The sequence below is a fragment of the Stegastes partitus genome, unplaced genomic scaffold (genome assembly GCF_000690725.1).
Source record: "Stegastes partitus isolate 25-593 unplaced genomic scaffold, Stegastes_partitus-1.0.2 Scaffold1120, whole genome shotgun sequence".
Classification (NCBI taxonomy): Eukaryota; Metazoa; Chordata; class Actinopteri; family Pomacentridae; genus Stegastes; species Stegastes partitus.
The window spans coordinates 39,892-53,037 of NW_007578851.1; the positions used below are offsets into that span (position 1 = coordinate 39,892).

General features: G+C 48.1%; 2 protein-coding genes across 2 annotated transcripts in view; both read left to right on the forward strand.

The window, feature by feature from the left end:
• The window catches only part of tsc1a (TSC complex subunit 1a), an 18,923-nt gene extending 8,746 nt beyond the window's left edge, over positions 1-10,177 (forward strand). Inside the window, exons 6-13 of the mRNA XM_008296328.1 lie at positions 4,942-5,012; positions 5,600-5,766; positions 5,847-6,029; positions 6,165-6,275; positions 6,498-6,620; positions 7,160-7,347; positions 8,003-8,128; positions 8,294-10,177. Of these exons, the coding sequence (XP_008294550.1) occupies positions 4,942-5,012; positions 5,600-5,766; positions 5,847-6,029; positions 6,165-6,275; positions 6,498-6,620; positions 7,160-7,347; positions 8,003-8,128; positions 8,294-8,783 (1,459 nt within the window). The 3' untranslated portion in view covers positions 8,784-10,177. The remainder of the gene's footprint in view (positions 1-4,941; positions 5,013-5,599; positions 5,767-5,846; positions 6,030-6,164; positions 6,276-6,497; positions 6,621-7,159; positions 7,348-8,002; positions 8,129-8,293) is intronic.
• Positions 10,178-11,295: 1,118 nt separating this feature from the next.
• Positions 11,296-13,146, forward strand: part of ak8 (adenylate kinase 8) — a 9,919-nt gene continuing 8,068 nt past the window's right edge. The window contains exons 1-5 of the mRNA XM_008296329.1: positions 11,296-11,353; positions 11,973-12,079; positions 12,164-12,248; positions 12,742-12,791; positions 12,877-12,954. Of these exons, the coding sequence (XP_008294551.1) occupies positions 11,996-12,079; positions 12,164-12,248; positions 12,742-12,791; positions 12,877-12,954 (297 nt within the window). The 5' untranslated portion in view covers positions 11,296-11,353; positions 11,973-11,995. The remainder of the gene's footprint in view (positions 11,354-11,972; positions 12,080-12,163; positions 12,249-12,741; positions 12,792-12,876; positions 12,955-13,146) is intronic.

A 13,146-nucleotide genomic window follows, 5' to 3' on the forward strand; every position in this document is an offset into this window, starting at 1 on the left:
AGTCTAAATCGGTCAGTTTCTGACTGGACTCTGGTTGAGTTTGATCAAAGACTGTTGACTCCATAAAATCGCTGAAGCACCTGCATGTCACTTCTGCCTCCTGATTGGCTGCATGAATCCAGGTGTCCAGCTGTTTCCTGTTGATCGCTCTGCTGACAGGTTCCTGTCTGTCTGTCTGTCCTTCAGCCGATGTTAGAACACGTCCGGGTTCATCCAGAACTCGTCACCGGCACTCAGGACTATGAACTGGACCCGTCCAGGTGAGTCGGCAGGTAGAACTGGATCAGCAGAGACCAGAACCTGCAGGTGCTCAGCTTTTCACATCACAGAGTCACAACATGAGCTGAGCTTCATCAGACGGTTCTGTCAGCTGAGAGTTGCCAGACAGGAGGTCAGAGGGTGAAACGTTCTGTGTGGTTCCACGTCCGAGCAGCTTCATCTGCTGAGGAGGACCACGTGACCAGACAGAACCGCTGCTAAATGGACCCTGTGCTGCAGACATGATGCCATGGCTTCAGAATAACAGAAGTTAGCTTCCTTCAAAGACAAAAACAGGTTTTAAACTGAGAATAAAATAGAAACTCCAAACCGACAGACGTTTAGTTTCTCCTGAACGTTTCTGAAACAGAACCAACATCAGAAGAAAATCATTCGCTCAAAACGAAACAGGCAGAAACATGACCAGAACATCAAAGCTGGTAAAGACCATCTGAAGATGATAAACATCTCTGCAGCTTTAAAGTCCTTTAAAAGGAAAACGTGAAAAACCTGTTTCACTGTTAAAATGGAGGAAAAGCACTTGAATGAAACTAAAGCAGCTTTATAGATGAAATGACTACAGCTGTCCTCAGAACATCTGGTTCTGATTCTGCAGAACCTTTATCTACTGACCAGAGTTCTACCTTCAGACTGCGAATGTTCCAGAGGTCCAGGTCCTTCAAGTCCACAGAGGAGGGTCCAGATTGATCACTTTAATGGACTTTTTCCATCATTTCTGAGCCTCAGAACTTCATCAGAACAGCAGATAGACACATGACATTTTAGGGCTTCATGAAATAAACTGGAGCTCCTGAAGACAAACAGTCAGCTGATTGACGATGGATCTGATCAGCAGCAGTCAGTATTGATTGATTGGTTCCCAGGTGGAGGTGTTATGAAGTCCACGACATCGTGATCGAATGTTCTCGAGTGTCTCTGGATCCTCTGGAGTCGTCCTGTGAGGAAGATCTGAACTCCTCCTCCTCGCTGCCTCACCTGGAACTCACCTGCAGCTCAGAGACACTCAGCAGCTCAGGTGAGCTTCAGTCTGCTCTGGTTCTGTATCATCAGAACCTGAACACACCTGGACCTCCTCACAGGTGCATTCTGCTCTGAGCTGGTTAACCTTCATCAGCATTAAGTCAGTGATGAAGGTAAAGTCCACTGTCCTAATGAACCCACATGTTTCTGTTCACAGGACGTCCAGCCAACCTGACACTGAGCTCCTCCCACATACAGGTANTTTAGTTTTTTTAACTTCTGTCATAAACAACCTATTGTTTTTTTTCATAGTTTATTTTCCATGCAGACTGTTTAATTCTTCGCTGTGTTTCATTAGAGTTTTAGGAGCTTCTTTCTTCACTTCTTTCTGCAGCTGATGATTATATTTATCACTTATGTAACACCTGCAGGTAGTTCTCTGGAGATCTTTGGTAATAATGTGTGATTAGTGGCTCAATAGCTCAGCGTTCATGATATTTCTGAGCTGAGACAGGAGCCAGTCAGCTGCTGCTTCACGACCAAACCGAACCAAAGTTCAGGTTTTCTGTTTCAGCTGTCAGCGCTGTGACCTTCACGGACCCTCGGACTTTTCAATCACCATGGAGCTACTGCTGACATTCCTCCTTTCGTCAATCCGCTCCGTTACCGGAAGACTTCGGGCGGTTTCTCCCGGTGTTTCCGGTAAGCTGCCCGGTCTGAGCAGCCCGTTACAGTCTCGGTTTCTCAGTAAAATTAAACCAGTCGTTATTTTCCCGCCGCGGCCTGAACGTCTCGTGGCTGACAGCAGCTGGAGGTGTCGTGTTACAGCGGTGGGCGGGGCCTGCGGAAGCTGACATGGCCGCTCTCTGCTCGGATCAACAGGTGTGAAGGTAACCGAGCGGAGCTCCGTGAGACCGGAGCTCCGTGCGCCCCGCGACCGGCTCCGGTGCTCGGTCACCAGCAGAGAGGCGGCAGAAACAACCGCTCTGTCCGCCGCCCTGCTGGTGACCGAGCACCGGCGCAGCGACGGCTCGCCTGTTAGCTGTTAGCTTAGCATGCTAACTGTTAGCTCCCAGCTGAACTTCGTGCTGCGTTCAGGAAAAATCAGGGTTTCTGGCATCAGCGGAGGAAAACTCCCTGAAATGCCGTTTTTCTGCCGAGTGTCCTACTGTAAAGTCGGTGAAGTTTCTCACCGTGAATCTGGACCAACCGCTGCTCAGTCAGCGGCACGTGAACGCAGCTTCTCCGATTTCAACCAGTTGAACGTGTGAAACTGCAGCTCACGGACTGTTTACGTCTTTTTCTCCTCAGTTTGTTCAGTTTAATGGATGTCATGTCTGTAGATAAATGTCTTTAGTTCGTAGAAAAGCAAAAAGAAAGTTGTCGGTTTTTTTCTACTTTGAACGGAAGTAAAGTATTGTAATGTGGAGGTCAGAGCCCCGTTCTCCGACGTCCCTGAACGCAGCATGAGGTCCACAGGAACCTTATGAGGACACAAACACACAGTGGAACCAATAATTCATTATATGCTCATTGTCTCTAGCTTATTGCATTCCGGAATAATGATTCATATAAATGAATGTGACAGTAATCAGATTACTGTCTGCAGAGCGGCTGTGACGTCAGAGAGAGGTTACGCAACACTCCGCTGCAGCAGGTTTAATAAGGTCACGTGGAAAATGTCATGTTTCTGTATTATTTATGCTTTGGACAGTTTTTCAAAAGAGTTTTGTTTTCCTCGTAGACATTTAGATTTTATTGTTGCAATTTTTATAAAAATATTTAATTAAAAAATGTCTAGTTGTTTTTATTTATTTATTTTGAATAGATTTATTGAGTTTCACATTTTTGCCATAACCAACAACACAGTTATTTGTTGTAGGTAGAAATATTTGTAGTACTTACAAGTAATTGTACAGTAGAAGTACCTGGAAGTACTCAGAGTAACGTTACTAACTGCTGCTGTTGACCTGAAGAGCTGCTTGTGGTCTGCTGGTTGAGCTGCCAGTGGATCAGTAGAGACGATAGCTGCTGAGTGTTTCAGTGGCGCGATGGGCAGAGGACGGAGTGTTGGTTCTACAAAACATATGAAGACTGGTTCTGTGGTGCAGACCGTCGAGGAGAACATTACTGTTTAAGATTAAGATTAGCCAGGTTAAGATTAGTTAGTTTAGTTTAGCCAGATTAATGTTGGTCAAGCTTCAGGTTCCTTCTGCAGGAGTCGATGGTCCCTCTGAAGGCCTGACTGTGTGTGTCCAGGTGTCCATCATGTCCAGGGAGCAGGTGAGCATCAGTGAGCTCCTGCTCTCATTGGACAGCTCAGAGCTGCAGGAGGCGGAGCAAGTGAGAGCAGCTGTCAACCAGCAGCTGAGTACAGGTGAGCTCACCTGTGGAGGGATTTAGTGTGGCTTTAACTCGTCCTTACCTGTCTGTCCTTACCTGTGTCCACCTGGTCTGACCTGTAGCTTGTCCTCCCAGACAGAGGTAGTGCTGTTGTCTCCTCTCTGGTGGAGTTTTATCTGGACTCCTCGTCCCCTCAGGCGGTTCTCCTCCTGTCCTCCATCAGGGAGCCTCATCACAAGGTGAGCAGCATGTCGTCTCTGAGCTGGACAGGTGCAGTCCAAGTGCAGTCCAGGTGCAGTCCCAGTGTAGTCCTGGTGTCGTCCGGGCATACTTCAAGTCTCAGATGTAGTCCAGGTGTAGTCCGGATGAAGTAGTCATGATGTTTATGTGTGATGTGCTTCTGATGTCATCAGCTGCTGCTGGAGAAGCTGAATGAGTCCCTCAGCAAACCTGGAACCCGATTGGCTGGTCTCACCCTGCTGGGTCACCTGATCAGGAAGCAGCCTCCCTGGGTTCATCACATCAGCCGCTCGGCCCTGCTGGCCTCCCTGCTGCGCTGCCTCAAGGTACACAGTAGTACTAGTACTAATACANTACGTACATGATCGTCCCTGTGGAACAAAGATGTTCAGGTAGAGACAGTCCTCGCTGCCCTGGGTTTTTGTCTGCAGCAGCGTCACCTGCAGGCAGCGCTCTCTGGCCTTGGTGGCCTTTAAGATTCCTGGAAACAACAAAACCAGATTTACTGGAGAGTTTTAGAAAAGACATTCTTTTAAACCTCATCAACGAGTGTTATCTGATTACTTGGTAATCAGATTACTTTAGCTATTGATTTTGATCCAAATGTTTATTCACATAATGCCGCTGTTGGTTTTTTATGTAGCAAATATGAATTATTCTAAACAACAGATGCTAAACGTTAGCAGGACAATAGTTTGTTTCATCATCACTGGTTCTGATGCTTGATTTGTGTTCCTGTTGGACCTTCAGCTGGGCTCTAATCAAAGGAACACCTGTGACCACGCCCACCAGTGACGTCACAGTGCGGCCAGGTGAGGTCACAGGTTCACTCACCGTCCCACCCGGGATGAGGTTTTGGTTTCTCCCACTTTCCAGGGACATCGGCGAAGGGGACGCCTTTAAAGACGTCTACAGACCTGAACAGACCCATCCTGTGGTTCCGCCCCTCTACCTGGCCGGCCTCCGTCTGCACCACGCCCAGCTGCACACACACACACACACACACACACACACACACACACACACACACAACTGGTCAGCACAATAATTGTCAATAATTNTGTATAAACTTGTCTTCTGAGGTGGTGGCCTTCGTCTGACCTTCTGTTGTGGTTGCAGGTTCTCTGCAGGCAGTAAGTCGGTGGATCGGAGTCTTTCTGGAGGTAAACAGCAGAGCATGAGAACCAAAGGTACCTGAAACTAACTGACTCACCTGGTCACCTGGTCACCCATTCACCTCATTAACACATTAGTCTCTTCAGCCTGAGAACCGGCCTGAAGCCTGTCGAGCTTCTTTTCAGTGACAGTTTTTGCAATCAGGACGTGTTGTTTAGTCAGCTGTTAGTCTCCGAGCGTGTCCGGTTGGTTCTTCTGGTTCTGAGGTTCTCCGCTAGCCTGAGATGTTCCACAGTTCTGTTGAACAGAAGGTGGAGCGAGTTAGAACGTTTCAGGTTGGAGTGCAGTTTGAAGCTTTATGTTCCTGCATGAGTTTAAATCATGGCTGTGACTGATTTAAATTCAGTGAAGTTCTAACTGGTTCTAACTGGTTCTAACTAACCAGACTAACCCGTCACCATCCGACATTCATGAGCTGCAGGTAAAGCGTTCAGCATCATCTGTAAAGGTCACAGTTCAGGGTGGCTCCATCCCTGCTGAGGTCATCGTGTAACCTACTTGGTGTGGTTCAGACATGCTCACGTATCAGAGCTGAGGCCTCCACAGAACTCCAACAGAGAGCTGGAGTCAGGCCCTTCAACAATAATAACTCTGTGTCCAGGCCCCGCCCAGGGGGAGGAGCTTCAGTGTGTGAGGAGTCAGCTCCTATTGGTCCACGGCCAGCTGCAGTACGAGCGTTTTAAGCGTCAGCAGCACGCCGTCAGGAACCGCCGCCTGCTGCGCCGAGTCATCAACGCCACGGCGCTGGAGGAGCACAGCGTCGCCATGGTAACGCGCCAGCCTGACCCCGCCCACTCTGGCCTTCATCACTGCTTCCACTAACAGAACCACTGCTTCTCGTCCTCCAGAAGGAGCTGCTCGCTGTTCAGGACGCCGAGATCCGCAGTCTGAAGACGAGTTTAGAGGAAGAACAGCGACGAAACGCTGAGCTGCAGCTCGACACAAAGACACACATCAGACAGCTGCAGACGCACAACACACAACTGCTGCTGCAGCAACAGGAGGATCAGAGACACAACCAGAGACTGCAGGTACACACACACACACACACACACACTGATACACACACTAAAATAACACTTCTTCATCAGCAAAAAATTTGATGTTGATTCTGTGATCTGTGATTGGCTGTTTTCAACCTTCTGCACTGTGATTGGCTGTTTCAGAGTGAGCTTCAGGAGTGTCAGAGCAGGCTGAAGGATCTGGAGGCGGAGCTTCAGAGAGCCAATAACAAGGCGTATAATGCTGAACACCAGCTGACCCAGCTGTCACTCAAGGTGAGCAGGATTCATCAGCCGGAAACAGTAGAACCCAAAGAATCATCACTCAGTCATCTGTGATGTGTGGTTCCATCAGAACAATGACCCAAACCAAAGCGTAGAATCCTGGTATTTCATCGAAATCATTCGATTCCACTTGTCACATATGAAGCTGGTGTTGTTCCTGTCGCTGCCTGCAGGGGGAGACAGAAGCTTCAGTGTCTGTGTTCTGTGTTGCAGCTGAGCAGCAGCGAACAGCTGCAGCAGCAGATGTTCCTGCAGAACCAGCAGCTCGTCCTGCTCAGAGAAGCCAACCGGGTTCTGTCGGATCAGCTGGAGGGAGGAGAGACGCAGCACTGCTCCGTAAGAACCTCAGGAGGAGGACACAGAAGCACGGGTCTAAAGAGAACAGGATTTATTCTGTGATGTTTACAGACTGGTAGAACCACCAGAACCAGGTTAATTACAGTATGCTGTAAAGTAATGAAGTACAAGAGATGTTCCCATCGTTAAGGACAGACTGCAGACGTTCTATCTAAACTGCACTCTGGGTGATTTTCTCGCAGCTAATCCAGGTTTACTGGTGCAGACACAGAACCCGACCAGAACCGACCCAGCTTTAATAACAGAACAGAACAGAGGCTTTATTGTCATTGTGCAAAATACAATGAAACTTGTGTGGAAACGCGCAGCAGTCAGCAGCAGGGAAAAAACACAATAACACGACATGAATTGATAGAGAATGTGGCGATACACAAACGTTCACAGAGAACAGTGCAGAACAGTCAGCAGGTGGGACGTTGAATATGTACCCAATGTGAACCTTCAGGGCTGATGGGTGGGGCGGAGGTGGAGGCTACAGTCTGCTCCCGAGCCCTTTGATAATGATGTGTGTGGTGCAGGAGGCGTCCATGCTGCAGTGCACTGTGGGTAAAGACTACCAGAGGCTGAAGGACAGCGACGTCCAGCTGAGACAGAAGCTGGAAGCAGCCAATCACAGGATCTCAGAGCTGGAGGCTCACCTGAGCAAGAAGGATCAGCTGATCCTGGACCAGAAGAAACTGCTGGAGGACACCAAGAACCAGAGCAGGTCAGAGTCCTGCTTTACTGCTAACCGGCTAGCATGCTAACCAACCAACACGCTAGCCGACTAACATGCTAACCAGCAAACACGCTAGCTGACTAACATGCTAACCAGCTAACACGCTAGCCGCCTAACATGCTAACCAGCTAACACGCTAGCCGCCTAACATGCTAACCAGCTAACACGCTAGCCGCCTAACATGCTCCAACTCCAACCTGTGGGCAGGTTTGAAGGGATGTTTTTGTTTTGTTTTTTATGACACCAGCCAGAAACTGTAAAGTAACAAAGAGTCATCAGACTTTCAGACGGTTCTTGAACTTATCATTTGTGAAGTACAGAAAATTAACTCAAAGTTTAAAGTTGTGATATTTCATCAAAATGACTTTATTCTATGTCTACTATTAAAACATTGTCAAAATAGAGTATTTTAACCAGATCCTGCAGAACCAGAACTTTCCTCCTCCTGGTTCTGATCCTGTAGAACCAGAACCTTCCTTGTCCTGGTTCTGAGACGACATTAGCTCCAGTGATGGACGCTGGTTGTTCTGGTTCCGTAGAGACTGCTGCTCACAGTTCAGACGGTTAAACTATAAACTGAGGTGCAGAGGAAATATTTAGTGTTTGTTTGTGTGTTTGTTTGTGTGTTTGTTTGTTTGTTTAGGGCGGAGCTGTCGGCCTCTGACAGCCGCTGCGTCGCTCTGAGGAGCGCCAATCAGACGCTGCAGACGGAGATGCTTCACCTGTACAGTCAGATGCACCTGGACACCCAGCAGGACGTCTGCAGCAGGTGATTAGTCAGCTGGTTATTGTCAAGTCACCTGTTAACTGACCCGTCATGTGACACCCTGACAAGGTCTCCTATTGGACGGGACAGTACTTCCTGTTTCTGTGGATCGTCTGCATCCTGACTTCTGATTGGATGCTTGATGTGATGTCATCTCTCTCTTCTCAGGCCAAACGGCGGCAGCGTTGCCCTCCCTGTTGCTCAGGGCAACAGGCCCCGCCCCTCTTCTTCTTCTGCTGTCAGTATCCTGAACGGCACTGTGGAGGAGCTGTCCACCTCCCCCCTGCACCTCCCCTCCTGCTCCTCCTCCCCCATCGACTCCCCCCTGGCCGTCGGCTCCTTCCTGGAGCAGCGAGCTCGGCAGCTGTTCAGACCGACCAATCAGAGCCAGGAGGAGGAGGAGCTGACCAATCAGAGCCAGGAGGAGGAGGAGCTGCCCAATCAAAGCCAGGAGGAGGAGGAGGAGGAGGAGGAGGAGGCCCAACCAGGGAGTCCTCCTCTGGGTCAGGAGGTAGAGGAGGAGGCCTCCCTCCTCGCTGGCAGCCCCCAGACGGAGCCTCTGAGTCGGGCTGCAGCTCCAGACCTGACGCTCGCCGTCCGCCAGAGGAGACACGAACTGAGCATCATGGACTACGACGAGACGCTGCCCGAGTTCTGACGGAGGGAGGCGGGGCCAAGAGGTGTGGGGGAGGAGCCAGGCGGGGAGGAGGAGCTGACAGAGATCAGCAGGTGTTTGCCAAAAACATGAGCGAAAACAGGAGAATAACTGCGACTGAAGGTCCAGTTTTATGTTTTCAGCTCATTAAAGGGAAGAAAAAGGGGAGAAATCATCCAGTTTGACTGTTGCTGAATTTACAAAGAAGCTGCAGCACCATGAAGGTGGCGTCGCAGCATCAAACACTACAACCAGAATTCAGTGGAACTCTGGAAGCTAAATCACTGCTCACGTTATTCACTTTAAAGCTGCTTCCTTCATGTTTTTACAGACTCAGAACACATGGGGTTCCTCAGGGTTCCACACTCGGCCCCTTACGTTTTCTGTTTCACTCCTAATTTACCAGCCTTCTGTTCAGTAACCAGCTGATGGGCTGCTTCAGGCTGACAGGATCAGCTGGAGGATAAAATGTCCAATGAACACAAATAAACCTCCAGGAATCTGCTGAGAAACACAGTTCAGAACTCCATAGAGAATCTGTCTGTTTTTAGCTTCCTTCTGTGTCACTGAGCAGTGAGTGTGTAAACAACGTCCTGCAGACAGAAGCTCTGATGATTCTGCTGCTTTAATGTGACCGTTTGACTAAATGTGAACAGCTTGAGGCGAAATCTGAGCTCAGAGGTCAGCAGCTGAGATTAAACGACTACGAGCAGCGGCCCAGTCCAGCTCCAGGTAACATTCGCATTAACATGAACAGGTGACGTCACCGTGAACTCACCTGCACGCTCAAGTCCAGTCAGAGTCAGAGGAACTGTGCTCACGTGGTTTCTGCACACTGAAGGTTTGGCGAGTTCTGCTCACGTTCAAAGCTCAGAAACTCCAGGTGCATTATTGATTAATTGGTTTGTGATCAGAAGCTGACGTCTGCAAACGTCCTGAAACCCAAAGATGTTCAGTTGACTGAAGCTTTTCATTTGATTGTTTCACAAGATGAAAATAGTTTTTGGTTATTTTTGTATCAATAAGTTAATTGATATCAGTTAATCAGTTAATGATCAGTGCTGGTTGATCAGCTCGCGGTTCTGTGATGTCACAGGCCGGATGATGACAACATGAACTGTCGCTGTAGGAATGATTGTTTTCATGACTGAGAACCTGAAAGGCACAAAGTGGTTCAGCTTTATGCTGAAAAAACAGGAAAATGAAAAGACTTAGTCAGCCGATGAGTCAGCTGATCATTTCTGCAGTGTGATGCTGACAAACCAAAGATTCTCTGTTTAACTGCTGAGATGCAACTAAACACGGCAACTTTCCCTCATTCATGTTGCTGCTTCACTCAGAAACTTGTTGCCTGAAGAGACCAACTGTGAAGAGAAAAATAAAGAATCTAAACTCTGCGTCTGTCTGCAGTTTGTTGATGAGCCTCTGCATCAAATGTGTGTGGTGCAGCAGTGGGGGATCATGGGAGCTGTAGTCCTCAAACCGCTGATCACGTTCACAGATGAGCTCATGTTTCATTAACATATTTCATTTTAATTAAAGAGCTACAAGCAATGTCAGCTGATGCTAACTTAGCATTAGGTGAATGGACTGCCCATTCAGCTGCTGTAGCTACATATTGTTAGCAGCTGACTTAGGGGTAGATGTATCCATACAGCTACTGTAGCTAACCTGATGATAACTGCTAAGTTAGCATTTGACATGTCCATACATCTACTGCAATTTATATGACGTTATTGGCTAGCTTAGCATTAGATGTTTCCATACAGCTACTGCAATTCATATAATGCCATTGGCTAGCCTAGCATTAGATGTTTCCATACAGCTACTGCAGCTTATATCATGCTAACGGGCGGCTACCGTGGCTAACCTGATGATAACTGATAAGCTAGCATTAGACATGCCCATGCAGCTACTGCAATTTCTATGATGCTATTGGCTAGCTAAGCATTAGATGTTTTCATATAGCTGCCCTGGCTAACATAGCAACTGCTAACTTTGAATTAAATGTACACACACAGGCGCTGTAGCTAATGTAAATCTAGCTGCTAGGCTAGCATTAGATATACCCATACAGCTGCTGTTAGCTGCTAACTTAGCATCAGGTGTAGCTAACATTATGTGCTGAAGTTCTGTTATCTGAAAACGCTCTGACGTGTTTCCTTCAGTAGAGAGCCAGAAACGGAAGATGTGAAGGTTCGGACCAGAACCGAGCCGGTACCGACCGCTGACACCCGCCACCTTACAGTTATTGCTGAGCCTGTCTGCTGTGCTTGTGCAGCTGTTGTGTGTCTGCATCATGTCTGTGAACATTTCTGTAAATTCTTGCTTCAAGTTTTTAAATTAAAAAAAAAATAAAAAAATCTCCCGCCGATGACGTCATTCCTTAGCAACCAGCGAACGCGTCCTAACGACGGTCGGTCGGGAACAAACGCACAGACAGCTGCTGCAGGTCGCTTCCTGTTTCTGCGGTTAAACCACTCTGCTGGAGTTGAAGTTCAGTTTAAGGTTCGAGTTTAAAACGAGACGCTTGTGTTTGAAGCCTCAGAGAAAAAATCACGAACTACAGTCGGGTAAGAAGCTGCGGGGATGCTAACGAAGCTAACGAGGCTAAGGAAGCTAACGAGGCTAAGGAAGCTAACGAGGCTAACGGCTGCTCTCAGTGCTGCGTTCAGGAAAAACGTTCTTTCTGAGTTTTTTACTGCTCAGCTGCTCGAATGAATCTGCGGGTCATTTTCTGGATGAATCGATCATCAGTTTGGTTCTAAAATGTCAGAAAACAGTGAAACATGTGGATCAGAGTTTCTTCAAATGTCTTGTTTATTCCAAAGATGTTCAGTTTAGCGTCACAGAGGAAAGAAACCAGAAAATACTCACTGAAGAAGCTGAAACCACAGAGTTTTAGACAGTTTTCTGTTAAAAATGACTCAGACTGATTAGAGGATTATTCAAATAGTTTGTGATTAATTTAAAAGTTGACGACTGACTGAGCAGCTGCAGCGAAGCACGTAAAGAAAAGTCATGAAATACAATCATGGAGGGTTTTAAGCAAATCAACAGATGACAGTAAAACAGTCAGATGTTCATACAATAAGGCAGAATTAAGAACCGGAGCAGAACAAACCTTCTTCCAGCAGGTGTGTTCAGGTGTCCAGGTTCTGATTGACTGTGTGCTGCGTTCACTGACCTCAGGAGGAAAGAGCTCCGTCCTGCTGATGGATGAGACGGTGAAGCCTGTGAGGATTCCTCCTCAGATGTTCGTCTACGCCGACAAACACAACGTGACACACCTGGTGCAGGTACAGCGGCTGCAGGGTTCCGCCTTAGAACGGTTCCGCCTTAGAACGGTTCCACACCGAGTGTTTCTGTGTTGTTGTGTCCAGACTCTGGTGTCCGACCTGCTGATCGATCAGCCTGATGATCCGATCTCCTTCCTGATCGATCGGCTGCAGAGGACCAGCGTGGAGGGTGAGGTTCTGGTTCCTGATGGGTTCTGTGTGTTAATCAGGTTCTGGTTCTGGTTCCTGATGGGTTCTGTGTGTTAATCAGGTTCTGGTTCTGGTTCCTGTCAGAGACATTGACATGCAGGTTTGGTGTTAAAGTGGCATTCATAAATGTAGAACAAGAACTGTGAGCAGGTTCTGTCCGTCAGCAGCTTTTCAGCAGAACCTGCTCTGTGGGTCAGTGACCTGCTGCTGCCACTAGATGGCGCCGTCACCTCAGTTCTGGCAATAAGATCAGCTGGAATCAGGAAACAGAACCACTGGAGAAATGTAAAGATCTCAGGATCAGTGAACGATCAGCGTCTGGACCAGAACCGTTGATTCTACACAGACGAAACAAATCAGCCTGATGATTAACACACAGTCGTTATAACCTGATGATTAACACACAGTCGTTATAACCTGATGATTAACACACAGTCGTTATAACCTGATGATTAACGCTGCGCTGTGATCAGTTCCCAGGGTTCTGCTCTTCGGGCCGCCTGCTGTCGGTAAAACCACTGTGGTGAGTCTGAAAACAAACAGGGTTCCTCCTTTGGTCCCTGGGACTCGTCTCATTGGCTGACGTTTCTTCTTCTGTGGTGTTTCAGGCTACGCGGCTGAGTGCTGAGCTGAGAGCTGTTCATGTAGCCGCTGACCAATCAGAGCTGAGCTCACGGACCGAGCAGGTGCGACTCACCTGAAGCTCCACAGGTTAAACCAAGTAGCTCAGCTGGTGTCAAAGCTGCAGGTCCACATCAGAGTTCAGAACCCAGTTACCCAGAATGCACCGGGGCAGAGTTCAGACTGTTGGAGTCAGTTAAACCTGAAGAACCAACCAGAACAACAACTTCCTGCCTCTCTAGAGTACCGGGTCATTC